At 36.0% G+C, this 25880-nt stretch overlaps 3 protein-coding genes and 1 pseudogene across 3 annotated transcripts; all 4 read left to right on the plus strand.

The window, feature by feature from the left end:
• Positions 1 to 39: 39 nt before the first annotated feature.
• On the plus strand, positions 40 to 4495 carry LOC108995721 (soluble inorganic pyrophosphatase 6, chloroplastic-like). The gene is made up of 6 exons (XM_018971336.2): positions 40 to 421; positions 1303 to 1463; positions 1888 to 1988; positions 2090 to 2271; positions 3127 to 3225; positions 4065 to 4495. The coding sequence occupies exons 1-6, from the start codon at positions 170 to 172 to the stop codon at positions 4155 to 4157; spliced, it is 888 nt and encodes a 295-aa protein (XP_018826881.1). The 5' UTR covers positions 40 to 169; the 3' UTR covers positions 4158 to 4495.
• A 364-nt stretch (positions 4496 to 4859) lies between these two features.
• Positions 4860 to 11030, plus strand: LOC108995688 (annotated as a pseudogene).
• Positions 11031 to 13830: 2800 nt separating this feature from the next.
• LOC108995731 (receptor-like protein kinase 7) lies at positions 13831 to 17463 on the plus strand. Its single transcript, XM_018971347.2, has 2 exons — positions 13831 to 16681; positions 16833 to 17463. The coding sequence occupies exons 1-2, from the start codon at positions 14125 to 14127 to the stop codon at positions 17255 to 17257; spliced, it is 2982 nt and encodes a 993-aa protein (XP_018826892.1). The 5' UTR covers positions 13831 to 14124; the 3' UTR covers positions 17258 to 17463.
• Positions 17464 to 18469: 1006 nt separating this feature from the next.
• LOC108995751 (proline iminopeptidase) lies at positions 18470 to 25044 on the plus strand. Its single transcript, XM_018971378.2, has 11 exons — positions 18470 to 18643; positions 19051 to 19271; positions 19619 to 19717; positions 19802 to 19912; positions 20008 to 20070; positions 20149 to 20242; positions 20542 to 20639; positions 21250 to 21351; positions 22703 to 22816; positions 23990 to 24064; positions 24712 to 25044. Exons 1-11 carry the CDS (start codon positions 18520 to 18522, stop codon positions 24814 to 24816), a joined length of 1206 nt encoding a protein of 401 aa, XP_018826923.1. The 5' UTR covers positions 18470 to 18519; the 3' UTR covers positions 24817 to 25044.
• The last annotated feature ends 836 nt before the right edge of the window (positions 25045 to 25880 follow it).

Genomic DNA, 25880 nt, shown 5'->3' on the forward strand with positions numbered 1-25880 from the left:
CACCGCATGCCTATATATATATGTGTATCATTGGCGGCCAAGCCAATTACAAGCGGCCACCTCATTATTGAAACGAGATTTTATCGGGACTCAGGAGTACACAGTCGCCGACCACTTGTTCTGTTCTGTGGTTCTCACTCTCACAGTCACATCCTGAGAGAATCCAATCATGGCGGCCACCAGAGCCATAGCCGTGGCGAGCAACACTACCGCCTCCTGCTTGCTCTTCAAGAACCCCTTTCTATCGAAACATACGCCGTACAACACCAGTCTCCGTTTCAGGAACCTGAGGGCATCGTGCCCGGCAAAGAGGTTGTTTACTTGTAGAGCTATTTACAATCCCGAGGTTCAGATCAAGGAGGAGGGTCAGCCTGAAACGCTAGACTACAGGGTCTTCTTCGTCGATAATTCTGGCAGGAAGGTGCTTTCTATCACTTGGCTCGAATCTTGTTTGGTTCCCCAGAAAAATGGAGGATATTGAATGAGAGTATATTGAACTGTCATTTGGCGCATTGTTTGGTTGACAATAAATGTGGGAAAATGATGATTAATTATAGTTTGAAGAAACTAGCCCTTTGCATACTCAATTCTACCGTTCTAATGTCCGTTTGCTTGTCAATGAAAATTTACAAAGAAATGGGAGGAATTCATGCTTTTGATTTTAAAGTTTTCGAGTTCGTTGATTTGCAACCAAGTTAATTCTAGGACGAATTTATATAGCTTGTTGTTTAGAGAGAGGTTTTGTGGTTCTAATTGCTCGATCTGTGTTTGATATACTAGCAGTTTTAGGATCCTTTGTAAGCGCTTCTGGTTACCTTGAAAATGTAGGAAATGAAAAGAAAATTGACTGCTGATCTCGTACTTTCGTTCATTTTGGTTGGTCAAAGAGGGTTTCGCTTTTTCGTTGCTCAGTCTGTGTTCGAAAGACTACTAATTTTTGCTTCTATCCTCTGACATTTTATTGCAGAGAAGTTTCGGAAAATAAACGAAAACAAAATCAATGGTTTCAGATTATATACCGCTCGGAACGATGATGAATTCTGTATGATGTTGAGACTAATAAGACTGTTTGGCTTAGTTGAAACGTTCATCTAGTTTTAGATATGATGAACAGCATAAAACATGACATCAAGATTATACTGGTTTCCTTTGCCCTATTTTGCTTTCTGCCATTTTCCCCTGTTTACCGTTTGGCAAAGATGTTGTGAGGATAGAAATGATAGTTGTTATAAGATAAATGGAAACCCCTTTTTGTCGTCTTTGCGAACTAATATTGAAATAAGATATTGCTTTCTGTCACAGATTTCCCCTTGGCATGATATTCCGCTGAGCTTGGGTAATGGTGTTTTCAACTTTATTGTTGAAATCCCCAAAGAATCAAGTGCAAAGATGGAGGTAGCCACTGATGAGCCATATACTCCCATTAAGCAGGATACGAAAAAGGGGAAGCTTCGATACTATCCGTAAGATCTGATATTCTATCTTTGTGTATGTTATTGTTTGTCCTAAATATGTGCCTGTCTTTTTTGGTCGTATGTATTTTCATTGAAAGATATCCAGGCTCAACTGTTGGTTGAGTTTGCAAGCCTTAATTTTGAATGTGGAAAACAATCTAGCTCTGGTGTTCACTAGTTGAGTGTGCAAGCCCTAGTTAAGAAAATCTTTTTTATTAAGAAAATTGTTCACCTATGGTCATTATGGATACAGAAAGATGGGCGGTTTCAATGTCCACCTGTATAGATAAGCTAGTTATGATCATAAATTGACTATCTTCACCTATTCTTATGTTTTTTACTGCTTTATGAGGATCCCATATCAGTAAAATCTTTTGAGTTTTATCTCCTTAAAATATCTGAATCCTGAGTCATCTTGTTTTATGATTGTCAGCTACAATATAAATTGGAATTATGGATTGCTTCCGCAGACATGGGAAGACCCATCCTTAGCTAACTCTGAAGTTGAAGGGGCATTAGGGGATAACGATCCAGGTATATAACCACACAATTATTTTAGGGCTGACCATTCTTGTATGTTTTAGACCAAGTAGAAATTGAGAATAATACCCTTTGTGTTTTCTTCTAAACTGTAGTTGATGTTGTCGAGATTGGTGACAGTCAAAGAAAGATTGGCCAAGTTCTTAAAGTCAAGCCCTTGGCTGCTTTGGCCATGATTGATGAAGGGGAACTTGACTGGAAGATAGTTGCAATTTCATTGGATGATCCAAGAGCGTCTCTTGTGAATGACATTGATGATGTTGAGAAGCATTTCCCAGTATGCCCATTTTCTAAGTGCTGATACATATTCCTAAAATAACCCCCTTCTTTTACTCTCTCTTACTGTGCTTGATGTTGTAGTATCTTCAGTTATCCTCTAAGTCATTATGCCATTTTTCTTTTATGGAAATAGACCAACCACTGTCTATGAGTTGTATCATGTAACCACCTTTCTTATAAACTAGAATGTAATGAAGGTGCAGTAAGAAAGCGGGGGTGAAGTTCTCTTGCATTTTGAATATTCTAACACACAGCAATGGTAAAGTTTAAAAATAAGCCATGGCCTAAAAGTATATGCAACATACAGTTTTAATTGTAGGGATTACTGTGCAAAATAGGGATTAACTGTACATTCTCTATATGAGCAGAATGAATTAGGATTATGGCTGGTGTAAATTTCCAGTCTCTCTTAAATAATGAACCATTATTTAAACCTTGTCATAAGCTTAACATTTTTTTTTTTTTTTTGAATTGCAAAGTCTTGTAATAACTACTTGATGCAAAGGAAATTGGTAGTGAACCTTGTGGAACCAAAATATGGCTTTCTTGTGTTGAGTATTTCAGCTAATTTATATGTTATTTACACGTCTCATAAGCATAATAGTAAATATATTATCAACTGATTAATCCATTTTTCTCATTCAGCATGTCTTTTGTGGATTTCTCTATCTATTAAAAAAAAAAAACTTGCTAATTATATTCAAGAATCAAGTTTGACATGCTAGAAGAAACTGTTTTGGGCATTGGTTGTCATTGTATACCCAAAAGGGAAAAAGTAGTGCAATGTTTCTCATGTACAATTTTCCAGTCACAGTAAGCAAAATTTATGGGGCCTAATCTGATGGTATTTCAGGGAACTCTCACTGCGATTAGGGACTGGTTCAGAGATTACAAGATTCCTGATGGGAAACCTGCTAACAAGTTTGGTCTTGGAAACAAAGCAGCAAACAAGGTATTCTGTGCTTGATTCCTTGAGAATGCTCTCCATGCCTGTCATTTTCTATACAAATTGTGTTAGCAGCTTATTACAATCAAGGTTTTCCCTACATTTTCATTAGAAATTTATTATTTGAAAGTTTTCTTTAATGTGATGGCTGTGTTCTTGATATCTTTCTTTAGCACCATATCTCACCATAGCATGACGTGGGTCGAGTATGGTCATATATCATTGATGTTGCTATTGCACGAGGCATGCTTTATGTGTGGTTATGTTTCTTTTCTTGTTGCATCTTTAACATGTTGGAAATTTCCAAAGTAATCAATAGCTCAACTATGCTAAAGGGATCCTGAACATGATGGCACATCACTGCCCACACCAAAACAGTTGCTAAATGTGTCGTTGGTAATGGAACTGTGCATTGAACCAGTCTCTAGTTTTCTTTTTATATATCTGGGTTGATCATTTGTCTGAGCTTTTCTTTCTTCTTTATCTTATCTTCGAAAATAAAAACAAAAAGTAAAAAATGCCACAAGATGAAACCATTTCATGACTTTAAGAAGAAACTCCATTTCACAGCATTATAAACTCTGCTCGGCATTATAATGATAAGGTGATAAGGCAAGTGCCAGCAAGCTTTTGAGGACCATGACAGAGGAAATCATATTGAGATTAATTCAGTCATTGCATTATCATCACTGTTATTACTACTGTAACCATCATCACCATCATCATTATTATTATTTTTCATTATATTATCTTAGTGTATCGTGTTCTCCCATTATATTTAATTTTTTTTTTCCTCTTCTCGTATTTTATCTTTTCCTTGATTTAAATTTCTTCCTGATGAGCAGGATTATGCTCTTAAAGTCATCACCGAGACAAATGAATCGTGGGCTAAACTTGTTAAGAGATCGGTTCATTCTGGAGAGCTTTCACTTGCATAGATGCATTGGCAGACTGCAAGGTAGTGTGCTACAGGCGGGGGACTGTTAGTGACTCATCAGAAATTTTCCTTTTAGCAAGTAATCCCTAGCAATATGTTATGTTCAGGCTAATGCCATTTTTTCCCATTATGGAGTCGGAAACGATGCATCGTTCATTTGTTGTTCTTTTTACGTTCTCAAACATCAGATTTGGACCCTGCCGGTTGAATAACAGAAACAAATATGCAAATATTTTATGGATTACTTTATGTTTCGTGGACTATAATCCCATCAATGCTTGTATGAAAACATTAAAGTTGTCCATTATCAAGCTGGATTTGAACTCTTCTATCTGATTACATTTTTCTTGGTAACTACTTTTCATAATTTGTCTTTTCCGTTTCAGTTACTTAACATTCAACTCAATGGAAAGTTGATAAAAATGCCCCTCCAAGTAGTGACAGGTCAATACTGGAACACTTTGGGCCTGTGAAGATGATTGATGAGGGACTGGACTTAATAATGGGCCTGGTTTCAACTAGAAAACCAGATGGGTTAGTAGAGGAAAATGGGAGGCTGTATGGACCGAAGGCTTCTAATGTCTACGTAGGAACTGGGCTTGTGAAAGGCCCATTCAAGAAGCCTGTTACATGAGAGAAGCAGTCTGGCGTTGGGCTTCAACGATCTACCAGCCCAAGGAGAGAGTTGCGCCCGCCCAAGTCTATGGTGGCTCTGCGACTTGGTCTGTCTTCACAAAGTGGGTCGTCAGCGACAGGCGTATCTCCTGGAGGTTTCCCAGTGATGAATTCTGCTACAATACTCACAACAAAAGAGACCTTGAACAAGGCAAAAAATTTTAGAGATCAGCCCAAGGAGAGGAATGATTCGACACAGATCCTACCTTCACAGAAGAAGTCGACAAGTTTAGGAGATCTTCCTAACAAGTTTCCGACAGGTTTGGAGGCTCATACGACGGAGTTGTTAGGTGAACCTGTTGTTCAGAAGATGCGAGGGAGGTTGGAGGCTCTTCAAGGGATTCTTTGGAGTCGAGTTTTGTGCCTAATGTGGGGGTTGTGATGTCCTCCATAGATCCCGCAACAGGAGAAGTTGAAGAGGTTAAAGATGAAGGATGTGAGGGGACAAATGGGACCGAGTAGTCAATCTCACAGGTTCCATGTACTCAATTTAATAAACCTGACTTGCAATTGGTAATTGGTGGAGGTGAAGGTTCTGTGAAGGTTCTTAATCTTTTGAATCTGGAGAGTTTTTTTAATCAGATGAAGACTTTGATCCTGTTCCTTTATGCTCTATTAACCCAGGCTTTGAATGGCCTAGCAAATCATCTAATTGGGTGTTGAGAGTGGAAGAAATTAGAAATTGTGTTGGCATTTCTTGTGAGGGATTTGAAGAGTAGTTTAGAGCTCTACTTATTGTTATTGAGGCTAGACATCCTGCTCTAGCCAGATCTGTTGCTAAAAAGGAAAGGGAGCTAAAAAGATTAGAATGTACAATTAATTACAAATCCAGGATGGGAGTGCCTTTAGAGAAAAAAACAAAGAAAGAATTGTCAATGGTTTCTCATCAAGCTTAAGATCATTTCTTGGAATGTTCGAGGGTTGAACGATTATAGAAAGCGTCTCCGAGTGAAAAATATGATTAGGTAGTGGAAGGCTGAAATTATTTGTTTTCAAGAAACTAAATTGAAGGTCGTCAACCAATCGATGGTTCATAGTTTATGGAGCTGTAATTATGTGGGTTGGGTCAAGTTAGTCTCTAATGGAGGTTCGAGAGACGTTATTGTTATGTGGGATATGACGATTGTAGAAGTAGTAGATCATTACGTAAGAGAATTCACGGTGGCATGTCATTTTAAGAATGTGAATGATGGCGTCAAATAGGCTTTTAATGGTGTTTATAAGTCAAATTTATATTCTAGTAGGAGTATATTGTGGGAAGAAATTGTGGGTCTTTGCTGTTGGTGGGATCTTCCGTGATGTTTCGAATGGAATTTTAATATTACTTGCTTTCCTTGTGAGCGAGTAGGGGACTCATTAATTACTAAAGCTATGTCTGGATTTTCAGAACTCATTTATGAGTTAGTAAGTTATAGCTAATTGATTTACCTAGGTAGGAGGGGATTTCATGTGGTCAAATGGAAGAGCGTGGTCTCCTACATATTCTTGGTTTCAGTCTCTTGGGAAGCATTATTTCTGGAGTTAAGTCATAAAAAGTTGTAAAGAATAGTTTCTGGCCATTATTCTATTTTGATTGATTGTGGGGGCATTATTAGTGGGAGAAGACACTTTAAATTTGAAAATATGTGGTTGGAGGACGAAGGTTTTGTTGAAAGAGTAAGAAGGTGGTGGGCCTCTTATCATTTTATTGGTACTCCTAGTTTTATCTTGGCTGAAAAATTTAAGGAGCTTAAAAAAAAATTTGAAGAGATGGAATGCAGAAACTTTTGGTATTGTTGAAAATGATAGAAAACTTGTTATGGAATAGTTGCATAGTTTGGAGGAAAAAGAGATAACGGGGTCAATTTCTTTAGCGGAAAAGGAGATGAAGAAATGGGTGCTGGTAGAAATTGAAAATTAACACTTATGGAGAAATTTCATTGAGGCAAAAATTCATATTTTTATGGCTAAAGGAATGAGATAAATGCATGAAATTCTTCCATAAAATGGCAAATTCTCATCGAATAAATAATGTCATTGAAGTTCTTCATGTAGGTGATAATGTGATTTGTGACGAGGAGGAGATTGAAGATCATATTGTGAATTTTTATAAGAAGCTTTTTTGAGAAGAATTTTCATGGAGACCTAAGTTAGATGGGCTGACTTTTGAAACCATTGATCATCTTACTGCAGATTGGTTAGAGAGATCCTTTGAGGAAAATGAAGTTCTTGATGTGGTTACCTCTGAGCCCAGGCGGTTTTTCCATAACGTTTTTTCAAGCATGTTGGGATATTGTGAATGATGATATTATGAAAGTCTTTGAAAATTTTCATTCCTTCCTAAAACTTGAGAAGAATTTTAATACTACTTTCATTGCTCTCATCCCTATACTACTTTCATTGCTCTCATCCCTAAAAAGGCAGGTATTGTAGAAATGAGTAGGGGTGTAACCGGTCCGGTTTAGTCCGGTTTTGGACAAGTTTTGGGATCGAACTGGTATACACCGATTTTGCATTTCCAAGAACCGATACCGCACCGGTTATCCTCCTAAACCTATACTTCTAGTTTTACCGGTCCGGTTTTCTAGTTTTTAATATATATTAAATCTCTAATCTCTTATACTTATATATATTAATATATATCAATATTAGTAATACACTAATACTATTAGTATATAGTAACACTATTGGTATAGTACTATTACTATATGTTAGTGATAATATAGTAATTAATATACTAATGTATATTAGTATTACTAATATATTTATCAAAATGAATATGTTGAGAATTTATTAAGCTATAAAATATAATTAATATATATATAGGTAGTTTCGTTACCTATGAAATATCTTGGGTTACCTCTGGGTGCCCCTCACAAATCAGTTTCTATTTGGTATGGGAGAAGATTGAGAGGAGGTTAGCAGGTTGGAAAAAGTTTTATTTGTCAAAAGGGAGTAGAATTACATTGATTAAAAGCACATTGTTTAATTTACCCACATATTCTCTCTCTTTCCTTTACCCGCGGGGATAGCTATAAGAATTGATAGGGTTTTTTGAAATTTCTTATGAGACGGTAATGTGGAGGAAATAATATTTCATTTGGTGAGTTGGAAAAATGTTTGTATCCTGGTGCCATGTGGAGGATTGGGAATGCGGAATTTAAAGTTTTTCAATAAAGTTCTTATTGAGAAGTGGCTTTGGAGGCATAACAATAAGAGTAATGCATTATGAAGGCAAATTATGGATGTTAAATATGGGAGGATGTGAGGGAATTTGTGTACTAATGAAGTCAAATGGGTATATGAGGTGAGTTTGTGAAAGTCCATTCGGTTGGAATTTGGGGATTTTGTCAAAAACATTAATTTTAAAGTGGGGGACGGGACAAATATTTATTTCTGGCATGATAATTGGTGTGGAAATTCAGCTCTTAAATATGTTTATCCTAATCTTTTTAGGATTGCTAGAAATAAAAGGGAGTTGCTGATTCTTATCAATTTTTTAATAATATGTTACATTGGAATGTGGAATTTACCAAAGATTTATAGGATTGGAAGTGTGTGAAGCTACTGATTTCTTTATAAAATTATATGATATGAAGATCGATCAGAATAAGGAGGATAGGCTACTGTGGGTGCATGATTATAATTCCATATTCTCATTGGGATCTTTCTACAAGGTGTTAAATAGCCATGGTGATAAAGTATACCCCTGGAAATGTATTTGAAGAGCAAGGGTACCTAGTAAAGTTGCATTTTTTTGTTGGCTGGTATCTCTTGAGAAAATATTAACCACAAATAATTTGAAGAAAGGAGGTTTATTTGTGATTGATTGGTGTTTTATATGTAAAAAAGATGAAGAGTCTATTAACCATCTTTTCCTTCATTGTGAGGTGGTGACAGAGTTGTGGAATGAGACTTTTGCAAGGGTAGCTATTGCTTGGGTGTTGCCTTCATGTGATGGACATTTTGGCTAGCTGACAAGGTTCAGTTTGATGTGGAGGCAGTGCAGCAGTGTGAAGGATGATTTCCTTGTGTTTATTTTGATGTTTATGGTTAGAGAAAAATGAGAAGTGTTTCGAAGATTGCGAACATTCTACGAAGAAAGTCAGGAATTTTTTTTTTAGTTCTATAAGATTTTGGGTGAGGAACTTTGTAAGAGATGATAATATTTGTAATGTTTTGCTTTAGTTATGTTTTGATTTAGCTTGTATTTAGGTGTACTCACTTGTATACTTCCTATATATTTGATCTATACCTATTTACTTGGAATAAATTCTCTTATTATCTATCCAAAAAAAAAAAAATACTAGAACACTCACAAAAGGTGCAGCTGGAAAGTTTAGCTTCATATATGTGATGAATAATGCTCCAATTCTTTTAGGCATATCCTGTATTTCCACTGGAATAATGGTTAACATGATTGGACTATTGGCATCCCAAACCTGGTTTGCCAATGGGTTAGAGTGTTAGCTGCCCATCAAAATCACATCTCCCTCCCAGCAAGCTCGCATGCGTGGACATTCAGAAAGAACAGGAGGAGACGTACACGGTATATAGTTGCGTATGTTTAAGCCACAGGCCCTTCGTCTGCAAACCGTTTTTTTTTTTTGAAAGAGAGCTTGTAATCGTAATTAATATAACATCTAAAACAAAAAATTCAGATGCAATTAAATTTAATTTTAAAAAATCATTTTAGTTTTAAATCGGAGTATAAGATCTACCGTTCATATAATTTGTAAATCAAATACTTGATGTTGATCAAATTTTGTTCAATGCACATTTTGATTTCTGCGACTGGATGTGGAAGGTTCGAAACGACTGTTGTCGTGTGGCGTTCAGAAATTCCTACCTGTCAGGACTATCAAATATGGATCTAACTTCGAGTGTCTGAATGGATTTCTGAACTTTTATCCGATCCTGCATTTTCTAAAATTTCCTCTTCTATAATAGCCTTTCACTTTTTCTGCGTTTTCTAGTAAAATTTTTTGTTATACATGTAAAAGAAGAATAGCCTTTCACATTCGCCCATCAAATAGTTATATTATTCAAAATTATGGGAATGGCCGTCGGTCATGTAACTTTCTAGGGAACTGTAATATCTTCAAATATATGGTAACTGCAAATGTCTATCTATTCAGATTAGGAGACAGGAAAAAAGAGCATAAAAGGGTAAACCTACTTGTGTATTCGTAGAAAAATAACAGTGAGTCCATTTTAGGATCTGATAAGAAGTCTTGTGGCTTAATCTTTGGAAATGTAACATTGATCTTAATGTTGATTTATTCTGCAGCATGACGTGGATGCAGGTGACTAGAAGAAAATGATCTTAGCAGATGGTGCAGTTGTTACTTTCAAGGGTGCTAGATCAGTTAGCCTCCGTCACCCACTTGAACTCCCCACTCCCTTTAAACCGAATCCAAATTGGATTTGCCTCTGGTCTTATAACCTTGGCTGAACGACTCCTCCAGACTTGCCGCACTCAAGGTGCACCACTCCTTTCCCTTCGTATTGTTGGTCCTACCTCACTCACAAGCCCCACCTCCTCTTCGCGCTCTTCCACTAACGGGCTCAAGCTGAAGCGCCTTGCTCCAGGGCTTGTGGAGTTATCCTAACCATCAAAGGCCCTTTCCACTATTGATCTTCAAGAAGAAGCCACCGCCCTTCTCACTCCAAGTCATTTCAGCACCATGTGGCCTCTTGCTTCTATCAACCGCTCAAACTCAAACTCAAACTTGCTTGGTTTTGAGGCACTGCTCACTTCTGTGCTGGGTCCTAAGGCCAACAAGAAAGGTTCCTTTAGGCTGTTGAAGGCAGACGTGTCAGCTCAGACATTCCTGAAGATAGGTTTTGGGGTTGAGAAGAAGTTGAAAGGAGGATATGGGTTTGATTTTGTGGATTTTCCTCAGTGGTGAACGAAGCCAGAGATTGTGAGAATGCATTTTGAGGTGCTGGCAAAGGTCGATGGTGAGAAGGTTGTACCAGAGAGAATCACACAAGTTAATCCTGTTCTTGTAGAGGATACTATTGCACCAAATCTGGTTGTGGGGAATGTGACGATGTCAAAGACCCCCTATTGTTCACCCTCCCTCCGACCCTTTCACCTTGTAAATTAATGGAAGATTTTAATTTTGTCTGAGTTACAGGAACAAAGTGTAAAGTTGTAAGCCTATTTTTTGTTGAGCTTTTTTTTCCCATTAATGTAATGTGTAGAACTAGAAGAGGCCCAAACACTGTAAAAATTTGTGCAATAAAGTTCTATTCATATGATGGTATGACTTTTCCAAATTTCCTTTATGTTGAGCAATCCAATTTCCATTCTTTGCAAAATGGTAATTTAGGATATAAGGTGATGACTTTGACAACGTGGTGTACATATAACAATGTTTCTATTTCTTCCGTTCCTCGGTCGGCGCTCACAATATATAGCACGTTCTGAATAGAAGAAGTTGAGACGTTAGAACCTCCATGAATGATCGAAATACTGGACACTGATTAATGGGATGGCTTTGGGACATACTTCAGCATCTGAGCCACCGCCACATCTCATGTCTTCCCTCCTCGACCGACATGTTGAAAACGGTGTACGAAGGTTAGTAAGCATTGAATTGACCTTGGATTTTTTTAACTCATATTGAGTCGCAGACACCCACATGCTTTTATTTCCTGTAATTTCTCGTGTATTTTTCTCTCAGAATATTGCAGCATTGGCCCACAAATTAGGTCCAGCTTTGACTCTGAATGTTTTAGACGAAGTGCAGTGCATCTTCAGGGTTTTTCCTTTTTGTTTTGCGTTTTCTCCTTGGCTGGTTAGAAGTCCCAATCACCCCCATTGTCCTGCCTACATCTTCTATTTTCATTTCGCTCAAGAAAAAAAAAACCTTCTAATTCCCATACAAACAGAAAATCAAAATCGATTTTTTTTTCTCAACTTTCAGAAAAAAGTAAAAAAAGTACGCAACTTCCTCTTTTTAATAGATATTTTACATCAACCAATAAAAAAAATAAAATAATAATAATGATGACGACGGCGTATAATAAATATTAAAAGGAATAACACACCCGTGTCTAATCATAAATTGAACTGCCTAACAACACACCCGTGTCTAATGTTGCGTCAACTATTCACCTTATTTCGTCAATAAAAAATTTATTCATCATTTCAATTCTCATAATCCTCTTATTATTTTATAATATGATATTAAATAATTAATTTATTAATAAAATATAATAAATAATTTTTAATCATCTAATACAACATCATAAAATAATAAAAATATGATAAATAATATTACTCTTTTAAACATTTTTTTTAACATTCATGTACGTTTTTCTTGAGATTTTTGTACTTTAGTAATAATTTAGATTTAGAGATGATTTGAGATAATTTATAAATAGTAAAATAAAATAAAATTATTTATTATATTTTATGTAAAAATTTGATAAAATTATTTTAAAATTTTAAAAAATAAATTATTTATTATCTTTTATATAAAAGTTTGATAAAATTATAATAATAAGATAAAATAAATTAAGATAATTTTAAATTCAAACTAGGCGAAATCGACAGAGTATAAGTATATTACTTTATTTAAAGAGACCAGTTCCGATTGGCCTAAGCACCCCTAAAACCTCATCCAATAAGGTCGCAATCACATCTGCCTACCACAACCTTCCTGGTAAAATCCCTAATGATTGTGATTTTCTTGTTTATATATTCATGTATATAGTCAAAGCTATTCTATTAAATTCGATTGGCATCCAAGCAAAGGTGATATCAATGATCACATGATCTGGTCTGTGATTTATTTTTTTGTATATTATTCTTACAATACAAATTTTATAAAAATAAACTCTAACGTAATTTCTTATGATATATTAATTTCTTATGATATATTATATTAATTTTATAATAAAAATAATTTTACAATTTAAAATGTCATATCAAATCAGATAAATTTATAAATCTTTTTTATGAAATCACTTGTTCTTAATAATCTGAAGTTGGTCCTAGGTGAGACTTGATAACATAACTAATCACCCCATGCATGCATAATATTCCAACCTGCAAGTTTTAATTATTTTATGTATGCATGCACCAATTAATTAGTCATATAGTCACAGGATTTAATTGTTCAATAAATTAATATATACAAGCTTCCCCACATGAGGATTATATATATATATATATATATATATGTATATATTATATATCTTCATGCATGCACGTCATTATAAGAAAAATAATATTTGTGATACGGATTATTTAATATTTATGATGAAAATAGATTTTTTTTAATAAAAAATAATTATTTATATAAAAAATAATAAATCATAAATAAATAATTTTTTTTAACTCGACTTTTTTGGTCTATATCTAGTTCTCTCTTATGCATGATGTTTTGCTGGGCACCCACAAAAACCAAAGGTTAGTGCAATGCGCCGTTTAGTTTTGGATCTTTGGGTATATCCATTAGTATAAATTTTATTTTTTATTTTTTATTTCTTTTAATTTTTTTAATATTTTTAAATGTTTTTAAAAAAATAAAAAATATAAACATATAAACAATAAAATGATGTGACATAATAACGTGAAATTATTGGAAGTAGTTGATTTCCACGTATTACAAGGCTTGTTACACGTGGCAGCTACAGAAAAGTTGGTCAACCTTGGTGGCTAGGCCGTCCTCTCTGCTAGACGACATTCCATCCCCATGCAGCATGCGCATGCTCATCACTAAAATAATTCGTAAACTTTCAGTTTTGTCCTCTTGTAAAAATGTCAGAAATTATGTCTCTCTCACACGAAATTTGGAGGTCCTTTTTTTGGTGGGAGAAAAATAATCTATTTTATCATACAAACAAAACGGTCCAAACTAGTCTTCATGTCAACAAGTCGATGATATTTAATTAACCCGAATAAAGTGTAAAATCAGAAGAAATAAATTGAATTATTCATATTATATAATTAACATATTTATCTTTTGGCTGACGGAGAAATTAGCACGAAAAGAAATTCATATGGCCTTAGCAAGATCATGAATTTTACCTGAATAAAGGTCCCACCCGCCCCATACTGGAAGACAATACTCCCAATTCTGCTTGCGTTCCAAAGCTGTTCTTCTCTCGCAGCTGATCTTCACAGGTGAGACGACTTTATAATTCCACTCGACTTTAATTTTGAAGCCGCCCTCGTGCTAATCAAGTCTCCCAAGGATTTCCACGTACATCTTACTGCAACACTGGCCAAGGACCAAGGCCAGAACCAGAACAAAAATCACCTCCACCACTACTACTCCTGGTTAGACTTCACAGGCATGTCGGCCGACCCGTTCTTGCGGCAGTGGCTGCCTCCGGTACTTGTCTTTCTATTCTTTTTCAGCCTGATTTCTTTCTCCAAATCCGACGAGCTTCAGCCGCTTCTCAAACTCAAGTCGGCCCTCCAAGATTCAAATACCAATGTTTTCAGCTCCTGGACACAAGGTAACTCCGTGTGCAACTTCGCTGGGATTGTATGCAACTCCAATGGACTGGTCAGAGAAATCAATCTCCCCAAACAAAATTTACGTGGAATTCTTCCATTTGATTCGATATGCATGCTTGGGTCTCTAGAAAAGCTCTCCCTCGGGTCGAATTTTTTGTATGGCACCATCACTCGGGACTTGGAAAATTGTACTAGTTTACAACACCTCGACATGGGTCACAATTCATTTTCTGGAGAAGTTCCTGACTTGTCTTCCTTAGGGCGATTGAATTTCTTGAGTTTAAACGACAGCGGGTTTTCTGGGTCGTTTCCATGGAGATCATTGGAAAATCTTACCAGTCTCACTTTCTTAAGCCTGGGTGACAACTTCTTCCAAACAAGTCCTTTCCCTGTGGAGGTCTTGAACCTTGAGAATTTGTACTGGCTTTACCTCTCAAACTGCAGCCTCGTAGGACGGATTCCAGAGGGTCTCGGAAACATTACTCAGCTCATAAATCTTGAGCTTTCCTGTAACCAATTGTCTGGTGAAATCCCGGCCGATATAGGAAAGCTCAAGAATCTTTGGCAACTTGAGCTTTACAGTAATTTCTTGACCGGAGAACTGCCGGCGGGATTTGGAAATCTTACGAGTCTAGAGAATTTTGATGCGAGCCGTAACAAGCTCCAAGGCAATATTTCTGAGGTGAGATTCTTGACAAAGCTTGCTTCTTTACAGATCTTTGAGAACCAGTTCGCAGGGGAGGTTTCTGAAGAGCTTGGGGAGCTCAGGAACCTCGTGAAGTTGTCGCTCTACAGGAACAAGTTCACTGGTCCTCTTCCTGAAAAGCTCGGCTCGTGGGCGGATTTTGATTACATTGATGTCTCGGAGAATTCTTTTAGCGGTCTTATACCTCCAGACATGTGCCGGAATGGTAAAATGGATAAACTGCTTTTGGTACAGAATAGGTTCACTGGTGGAATCCCAGAAAACTATGCGAATTGCTCGTCTCTGACTCGGATACGAGTGACTAACAATTCTCTTTCGGGTGTTATTCCCGTTGGGATATGGGGCTTGCCCAACTTAGCCTTGCTTGATCTCTCTATCAATCATTTCGAAGGTCCGGTGGCATCCTTTATTGTTAAGGCAAAATCTCTAGCACAGTTATATCTATCTAACAACCGCTTCTCCGGTGAATTGCCGGTGACGATTTCCGAAGCTGCATCTTTAGTCTCAATACAGTTGAGTTCGAATCAATTTTCTGGTCAAATCCCAGCAACAATTGGTGGATTGAAGAATCTAAACAGTCTTCATCTAGATGGAAACATGTTTTCCGGCGTTATACCGGATTCATTAGGCTTATGTGTTTCCCTCACCGACATAAACCTCTCCGACAATTCACTTTCAGGCAACATTCCAGCAGGTCTTGGATATTTGCCTACTCTCAACTTCTTGGACTTGTCCAATAACAATCTTTCTGGAGAAATTCCTAACAGTTTGTCATCGCTGAGTCTAAGCCTTCTGGATCTGTCAAATAACCAGTTGATCGGTCAAATACCTGAGGCTCTTTCGATCCAACCCTTCAGTGACAGCTTCGATGGAAATCCAGGCTTATGCAGTCCAAATTTCAAGCATTTCCAGCCATGTTCATCAGGTTCTAGAACAACAAAACACCTCCGGACGCTGATTTTCTGTTTTATTGCTGGGGCTTTGATTCTGCTTGTTTCGTTGGCAAGCTTCCTATGCGTTAAGCTAAGACATAATAACCTCGATGGTCCATTGAAGCCTAATTCTTGGGATATGAAGCCCTATCGAGCGCTAAGCTTCACAGAGAATGAGATCATTAATGCCATAAAAAGTGATAATCTGATTGGAAAAGGAGGATCGGGGAATGTGTACAAGGTTATATTAGCTGATGGTAAAGAACTTGCTGTAAAACACATTTGGATATCTGATTCGGGTGACCGGAAAGATTGTCAGAGCAGCTCGGCTATGCTAACAAAAAGGAGTTTCCGGTCAGCAGAGTATGAAGCCGAGGTGGCCACATTGAGCTCAGTGAGGCATGTGAATGTGGTGAAGCTCTACTGTAGCATCACAAGTGAGGATAGCAATCTGCTGGTTTACGAGTATTTGCCAAATGGGAGTTTGTGGGATTGTCTGCATACATGCAAGAAGATGGAGGTGGGATGGAAGGTGCGGTATGAGATTGCACTAGGGGCTGCTAGGGGATTGGAGTATCTGCACCATGGGTGTGGTAGATCGGTGATTCATCGTGATGTGAAATCCAGTAATATCTTGCTAGATGGAAATTGGAAGCCAAGGATAGCTGATTTCGGGTTAGCTAAGATAGTGCAGGCTGGTGGAGGAGATTGGACTCATGTTGTTGCTGGGACACTTGGATACATTGCTCCAGGTAAGTTATTTCTTCTCTTTGTCAGATTATGATTAGTAGGATTGGAAATTGACAAAAACACGAGTAGTTCTAGGCTTCTAGCATTGATTGAATTGCTGATTTTTCATTTGGTAATTGACTGTCTTCCTTTTTATTTATTTTGGTGGTGAAGAGTATGCATACACATACAAGGTAAATGAGAAGAGTGATGTCTACAGCTTTGGGGTAGTCCTTATGGAGCTTGTCACAGGAAAGAGGCCGATTGAGCCAGTGTTTGGAGAGAACGGGGACATAGTCAGCTGGATATGCAGCAAAATGCATAGCAAAGAGAGTCTGCTTGACTTGGTGGACTCAACCATCTCAGAGGCTCTGAAGGAAGATGCAATCAAGGTGTTGAGAATAGCAATCCACTGTACGGCAAAACTTCCAAGTCTAAGACCCTCCATGAGGGTGGTAGTTCAGATGCTAGAAGAGGCTGAGCCATGTGGTCTTACCGATATTGTTGTAGATAAAGAATGCCAAGATGGTTCAAATGAGAGAGTGAAGAATACTGGCAGTATCCGAGCCCTTGAAACTCAAATTGATTTTCCCTGCTAAACGAAGAACGAAAAGCTGGGCTTTGGAGCAGTGATAGCAATTAAGAAGGGATTGTATTGTTTTGATCTCTGCTCGTAAGAGAGACACAGAGACTTTACAGTTTACAGGGTATTGTACAAGAAATAATCATCCTCACATCAAGCAAGTTGTATCATCAATGCTGCATTCTACTTCTATTTGATTAGCAATGCTAAAAAATCGTTCAATTCCCTTCTATTACATGATCTGTCATCAAATCCAACACACCTCTCTGTTTTTGTTTTATTTTTTGACCAATACATTTTTAATGTTGTGACCAATAGTTTCCTATTAAGTTATTGAATTTCAGAAAACGCAAAAAATAAAATAAAAAATAAAATCAATTAGAGCATTCTCATTGTATTAGCTAAAAGTTAAATCCAATAAAAATTTAGCTATTAGGTCAGTAAATTGCTCACATTGAATTAGCTATATTCCAAATATTTGAAATATAGCTGCAGTAATATCCAAACTAATTTCTAAATTTAGAACACACTATTCATTCATCAAATCATTTTTATATTATTTATTTCTCTCTCATTTTAATATCAATTATTTCTCTCTCCATTTTAAATGACAATTTAAAAAATATAATTAGAATACAATTACTAATTAATATATAATATTATGAATAGTAAAATATGATAAAATAAAATAAATTCATAATTACAAAAATTAAAAAATTTTTAAAATTATTAATTACTCATTACTATATAATGAATAAATGGATAATCCAATTTGGAGATTTGATGTGAATAGTCAAAGTTAAATTTATCTTATATTATTTTATTATCATATAATGAAAAAATGGCTATTCCAATGTATAAACTTATGTGAATGTAATAGCTAAATGTTAAATTTATTTTGCATTCATAAAAAATGTACTTTAACTTTAGTTAATCCAATGAAAGTGCTCTTAGTTATAAGTCATAATGGATAAAATTACTTTTAAATTTTAATACTCATCATCTCCATACATCACGCACCATGCTTATTTTTATTTTTTTGTTTTATTCTTCTTAAACTAATTAAATTCTTCTACTTATCATCTATACATTATATATATAGTAAAAGAAAAAAATTAAAAATTAAAAAATTATATATAATGTGTAGTGGGAGGACGATGAGTATAATAAAATAGCTTTAAATAAATAAATAAGTAATATTTTTCTACAGAAGAAGGGGCAGGGGCGGGCCACAATAATGTGCTTAATCGTAGATAATGAACGACAACGTTGTCAACAATGAAGTTGGGGTTTTGTACCAACACTACCATTGTTAGCTCCTTACCTTCTGCAATTTCAGCCATTATTCCCCACTTCACTCCACTTCCCAATCCGTCATTCTCCGAGAATTTCACCACCTCGGGTAGCTCTCTCTCTCTCTCTCTCTCTGCGAATGTTTGTGTTTAAATTATTGTTTACAGGTTTATTATTTGTGTTTTCTTGTTGTTCAGTTGTTTCATTATTCTGCTGAGATTTTATCCGCTAAGAATGCTTTTGATTAGTAGAATTTTTTTTTTTTGATAAGTTGTTTTAACTAGGAATTCCTGCAACAATTTCTACTAATCTATGTTCTTAATTAATCTAAACCTTTCTGTTAGGATCCCGGGCTAACACTGTCACAAAACTTCTATAAATGTGTTGCGTGTGTGTTTGCACTCGCGTCCCAACACTCGCTCACCTTCACGCACATACGCATACATGTCTTTACGTACGTATTTGCCACAGCGGTTTTGAATTTGTGTTCATATGAGTTTGCTGACGTTGCTACAGTACATTTACGTTGTGCCGGAAGAAAGAATTTAGTGCTACGTGTGCAGAATCTGGGATACAAGGGTGAGCAACAACCAGTTGATTTGATGGATTCTGAAAAGGAAGTTGTGGAATTAAACAGGAACCTTTATCAAAATATCGAGCCATATTGTACCGGTTTTTTGAAGGTTTCAGACATTCACACAATCTATTGGGAGCAGTCCGGAAACCCAAATGGGCATGTGAGTTTCAATTGCCAACATGGGGATATCTCTTATTTAGACTTTTACAAGCTAGTGAACAATCGGTTTATAGATATCAGGTACTATATATACATCCATATCCTTTTTTTAAAAAAAAAAAAAAAAAAAAAAAAAAAAAAAAAAGCATGTATTTGAAGATGATTCTTAAAATGAAAAGCAGGCTAGTACATGAGGTATTGTCTCAAAGAGCTTCAATGTCTATTAAATTTCTCTTCATTTTTAATTTTTGTAATGGTTTTTCTTTTTATTTCTAACTTTGACTTATAAAATGAAAAAAAAAAAAAGAGAGAAAGGAATTGGGCTAATCAACTCTTGAATCCTTGCAGCCAGTCGTCTTTCTTCATGGAGGCCCAGGAGGAGGCACTGCACCGAGTAATCGAAGATTCTTTGATCCTGTTTTTTACCGGATCATTCTCTTTGATCAGGTTAGTCTGTGAACGTCTATGATAAATTATTTGTTTCATTGCATTTGAAGTTGCTTTATGACCAGGAAATATCATTTCTTTCAGCGAGGTGCAGGGAAAAGTACACCCCATGCGTGCTTGGTAGAAAACACAACATGGGACCTCATTGATGATATTGAAAAGCTAAGGGAACACCTGGAAATTCCAGAATGGCAGGTAAATACTTCACATTTGGTCTTTACCCTAAAACAAATTCTGTAATGCTTAGTGGATGTAACTAATGGGTTACTTTCTTTTCTGTAATTATGCAGGTGTTTGGAGGGTCATGGGGAAGTACACTTGCTCTTGCATACAGCCAATCACACCCTGACAAGGTGTGTAACTTTATCTCTTTGAACAATATATCCTATTTTGCACATTTTTTTTTAATCATCACTGTGATTACTTTATAGGTCACTGGCATGGTCCTCAGAGGGATCTTTCTTTTGCGAAAGAAAGAAATAGATTGGTTTTATGAGGGTGGTGCTGCTGCCATATACCCTGATGGTATGTTCCGTACAATTTCTTTGCTGGTTTAATAAATCATTTACTCTGTATGTGTGACATGAACTATATGGCCTTTCAGATTGATGCCAGAAAGTATTTTAAAGCTTTAGGTTTCAATCGCTCTTATTCAAAATTAAGAATGCCATTAACAAATCTATAAAAGTGCTTCCATAAATTGGAATAAAACCCATCAATCTCTCTAATCATAGTTTCGCTTTTGTTTGATCACCCTTTTAAACATTCCAAGGTTTGGTATTTGCAAGTGGCTGAATGCTTGTGTATTTCCTCTTGGTGTACAGCTTGGGAGCCATTTAGGGATCTTATACCCGAAAAGGAGAGGGGAAGCTTCATTGATGCCTACTATAAGAGATTAAACTCTTATGATATGGAAACACAAGTAAGAGTTGTCTTTAGCTTTTGTATTTGTGCTACACGACCTCTGCGGGATTATCAGAAGCTTCTGATTCTGCCATTGCATCTAATGAATACCACTCCTTGACAAATCATTCCAACGAAAAATGTTTTCAACCTGAAGCTCCTTGTGATGTGGCCTTGGGAACAATATAAGCGTGGTCTACATTAGACAGTACATCTAGGCCTCACATATAAAAGCTCTCAATTCCATCGAAAGTGAGAAATTAAGCCAATCAATAATGTTGACAAAAGTACTTGAAGGCCCTATTTTTTTTTTTTTTTTGGGAAAGAGGACGGTACCCCAATTTCATTCATCTTATTCTAACATCTTCAAAACTCTTCCTCATTCAAATATGTGAATTAATTATTTAGTTGCCCTACTTATAAAAAATTATATTGTTAATACTTAATAGCCCAAACTGTTCCTGGTTAAGTCTTCCAATGCCTAAATGCTGCCAAAGTGGCCATGTTTCTTTTTGAGAAAAAATGAACTCCTGTGCATTATCCTTTTGACTTGATTGCTTGTGATTCTCTATTGGCTGTTATATTGAAGAGACTATTACTGTTTTATTAGCTCTATCCAAATCTCTTAGTATGCAGCTGCAAGAGCTTGGACGAAATGGGAAATGATGACAGCCCATCTTCTCCCTAATGAAGAGAACATCAAGAGAGGTGATGATGATAAGTTTTCACTGGTAAGTTGATTCATATGAGTGTCATGATTTTTTCTTGTCATGATCCTTAAGCAGCCTGTTCTAGTAAAACTCCCTTTTCCTTTACCATAGCCACTGTATAGGTCAAAATTTGGTACTTCAAAGAATCAAAAGTTATGAATTTCCGTTGGAAGATGAAAATCGTAAAACATTTACTGGTATTGTAAAAGTTGAGAAACATCTTGATTGATGATGCTCAAGCTTGGCGAATAAAAAAATGCAGCTCTATGGAATAGCTTTACAGGAAAAGTTCCATGCTGAAATGATTTTATTCTTAAGCTTGGTGAAACTATGGCAGCAATCATTCTATTTTTCTTTATGTATTCTCTCTTCTAATCAATACCGCCTCTACGTCTTTCAGTTCTTTTCTTTTTCTAATTTTTCTTCTTGTTTTCCCCATTATCCTCCTCCTTTTGTAACGCCTCAATGGAAGACTCAAGCCACATAGTCTGTGCTCCAAAGGGACTAGTCAATCATACAATTTGAGGCCCATTAGAACATTATAAAGAGCATGAACTTTTCCTTCTCAAACAATGTGAGATTTCCATACACCACCTACCATTATCACTTATCAGAATTGGATATCACAATCTCCCCCCTTATATTCTCAAAGTCCTCGTCATGCCAGTTCGTCGTAAGTGGCACCTCTAGTCCCACATTTTTGGTTAGAATAGGTTCTGATACTATTTGTAACGCCCTAATGGAAGACTCAAGCCGCACGGCCTACACTCCAAAATGACTAGTCAATGATACAATTGGAGGCTCATTAGAACATTATAAAGAGCAAAAACTTCTCATTTCCAAGCAATGTGGGATCCTATACACCACCATTGGGGCATTACAAAGAGCAAGAACTTCTCATTCACATGCAATGTGGGATCTCATGCATCACCTACCCTTATCACTTATCAGAAGTGGGTATCACACCTTTCTTCTCCTTTTTATTTATTTGACCTTACCTAGGGTTTATGTTTTATTTAATAGTAATTTAAAACTTCTTTTGCTTGTATTTCCTTCTTAACCACTATGGTTTAGAAGAGAAACAAGAAGAAAATAAGGACTAGTATGCAACTAGTGTAATAATTAATTGTCACGTCTTACTTCTGAAGTTATGTAGATATCAAGTTAGAGTTAGATCTTTTGGCATCTGCAATTTAGTATCAGGCAGATCAATAGTTTCACTTTTCTATGTTCTAGGTTCTTTTTTTTTTTTTTAATAAGTAGAATAAAAATTTATTGAAACAAGTAAACAACATATGTTCTAGGCTTTGGATATGTGAATGATTGAAAATTTGCTTGTATTGATTAAATTTATTATTTTGGCTTTATCCAGGCATTCGCAAGAATTGAAAATCATTACTTTGTGAAGCGCGGATTCTTTCCTACAGATTCATTCCTTTTAGATAATGTTGATAAGATAAGGCATATTAACACCACTATTGTACAGGTAATTTTTTTTTTTTTATCAATACGCATACGCTATAGTCATGTTCTTTAGAAAATACTTAATCAAAGTAATCTAGTATACAGAAAACACACGCATAATGTTAATGGCCATTGTGTTGAATGATGGATCATGTGCTGGTCCTGATGGAGCAAAGTTTGATGATCGCCTCCTGCCTTTTGTTTGGTTTACGCAAGCATAATTTGTTTAGTGGCCTATCTTGTGAAGGTTTATGTGTATTAGACCATCACATCATCAATCCATCATTTTTCAGCTAACATTGAAGCCGTTGTATAAACTTCTACAATTTCTACAAAGGCACACGTATATCATGATCTAGATCAGTGCTTACTCTATCTTAAATGAAAGGATTGTGCATTAAGAAGCACTCAAAGGGCTCTTTAAGAATTTCTGAAAATTAGAATGAGATAAATAGATCCATCTGATAACTTCTATTAACAGATGGACTCTATAAGAACTTCTGAGAATAGGGAGAACTTGCTCTTTGACTTCAAGAACAGTTCGTTGATGTATGAGGACATTTATTGAACAAATTCCTCAACTCCAACTAACTGGGTAGCTGAAACAATCTGAATGTTATGACATGATTTCTTACAAAAACACAACAAAAGTTGAACTCTGATTTTTGAATTCATCATATTCACATTTATATCTGAGGTTCTCGATTACTGGTGAATAAAAAAAAAAAAAAAAAGTTATTGGTGATCATATTTATCATTGCTACAAATGCATATAGCCTCATTCCTTGCCACCGCATCCATATTATATCTAAAGTAAGGTATGTTGTTATTTTTCAAGCAACGGTGGACCATGTATTTTAAGCCTACCCATTGAATTCCAAAAAACCTTCTTCCATGGGGTCATGTAGGAGCTCCCCCTTTTAAAGAGAAGAATCAATTGGGTACAGTGGCACTGGGAGCTTCTGCTTATATTTAACATTCTTTCAAGTGATCGCATTGTCAAATTTTGGCTGTTTATGTATTTGTTACATCTTTCAAGGTGTAAAGAGGACTGCAAAAAATGTTCGATATTGCAATGTAGAAAAACGCTTATCACGTGATACCACGAGTAGCTAACGTTATGTCCTTTGAAGGTTCAGTAGAAATCTATGTTTGATGACCAGATCAATGAATTTTTTTTGCTTTCATTGGACAGGGGAGATATGATGTTTGCTGTCCTATGATGTCAGCATGGGATCTTCATAAAGCATGGCCAGAGGCAGATTTTAAGGTAGGAGAACTGCTCAAGACCATTAATCTTTCTTTTCGCAAAGCTCATTGGTCTTTTGATCTTTGGAAAATCTGGTTGGACTCTAGTTGCTTCTACCATTTTGAAGAAATAAGGTGGATTCATTGTCAATCCAAACAAAGTCAGTGCAAATGGACCGTCCTGGATTGTCAACAAATTTTTAAAAAATGCTAGTAGTTTATTGGTAATCATGTCCTGGACATTTTTAACAATGGTTAATTTGCCTATAGATTGTGCTGCCATCATGTTCTTTCAGACTAGCCAGTTATGCAATAAGAACACATCATAGCAAAAGTGTGGATCGTATGACCCCCAGTGTGCCGTACTTTAGAAACATTCATTATAGGAATAGATTTTTTCATTCAGGTGTTGGAGTGTGTAAATGCGAACGAGGCTGCAGGAGGAGACTAGAATCTAGATGGTGTTGAACTAAGGGCACAGTTCTATATAAGCAAAGATAATGGAAAAGTATGCTTGATTGCAGTTCCATAGTTTTGTAACAATTCCATAGTCTTGATTAACTCAGAGAATTAAGCTGTTTTTATTTCATGTTAACGCAGTTACTTGCCAGTCAATGTTCTATATGTTTAATATATAGACAAATTTATAAATAATGTTACTGTTAACAGGTTGTTCCAAATGCTGGGCATTCCGCAAATGAACCTGGAATAGCTGCGGAACTTGTAGCTGCGAACGAGATGCTGAAAAACATTATCAAGAAGAATGTACTCTGAAAGACTAGCGCATCGTGGATAAGAAGATGAGTAACAGGCTTCCTCTAAGACGGTCTTAGACAATAAGCAGAAAATATGTGCACATTTATAATGAAAAGGGAAAAGAATGATGAATCCAAGAGACATCGGGTAGCCAATTAAGTGAAAATTTATAAAAAGTAAAAATGAAATGGTGAGAAGAGAGATGGGAAAGGATCACTTTGGAAAGGTTGTCGGAAGGTTTTAACACTCTTTGCTCAGATTTGAAAAAGTTGAATTGTTTATTATATTTTACGTGAGATTTTGAGAAAGTTGTAATGATGCGATAAGATGAATTGAGATGATTTCTCAATCTAAACGAAACAGGGCCTAAAAAGGTTTTCAGGCTATTAAAGACGCTTTTTAAGCTTTTCAACTCAAACCCAATCAAACACCTAATAAAACTATAAGCTTTTTTTAGATTCAAACTTAATATTGTACGCAGCATTAGTAAATGAAAGAAAATTTGACTTTGGGTCAAATCCATTTTTGGAACCCATTGGGACTAATCCGACCCCTTAAAGAAACCCATTGATAAACTATATATATAAAAAAAAAGTTATTTATTAGTCTTATTTTTTACATGTCTAATATGCTATTGATACGGAGTCTCTACTCATGCTTGGAGTGACTCGTGGATCCCCACCATCCCCTGCCGTGTACCTGAATCCAATCTTCACTACAATTTCATTCAGCCAAATTTGAGGGTAGCTAAGCTCATTTTAGAGAAATTCAGGAAATGGAATACAATACTTCTTCAAGCTCTTTTTACTCTGCAATTTGCAACTAAAATCTCAAAGATTTCATTCACTTCTCTCAATTTCTCATCCATCAGTGACAAGATTAAGTGGACTCATCATTACTCTGGCAGGTTTTCTGTTAAATCATCATATGCTGCTTTGAAAAACCACCATCCACCTTTATCATTGATCTTAATTAGAAGAATTTGTGGAAACTCAAAATTCAAGACAGATTAAAACTTCTCATCTGGAAAATCATTCATAATATCCTTCCCACAAAAACTTTATTGAATAATTTTATTAATT

Source organism: Juglans regia, chromosome 16 (assembly GCF_001411555.2).
Source record: "Juglans regia cultivar Chandler chromosome 16, Walnut 2.0, whole genome shotgun sequence".
NCBI classification, from domain to species: domain Eukaryota; kingdom Viridiplantae; phylum Streptophyta; class Magnoliopsida; order Fagales; family Juglandaceae; genus Juglans; species Juglans regia.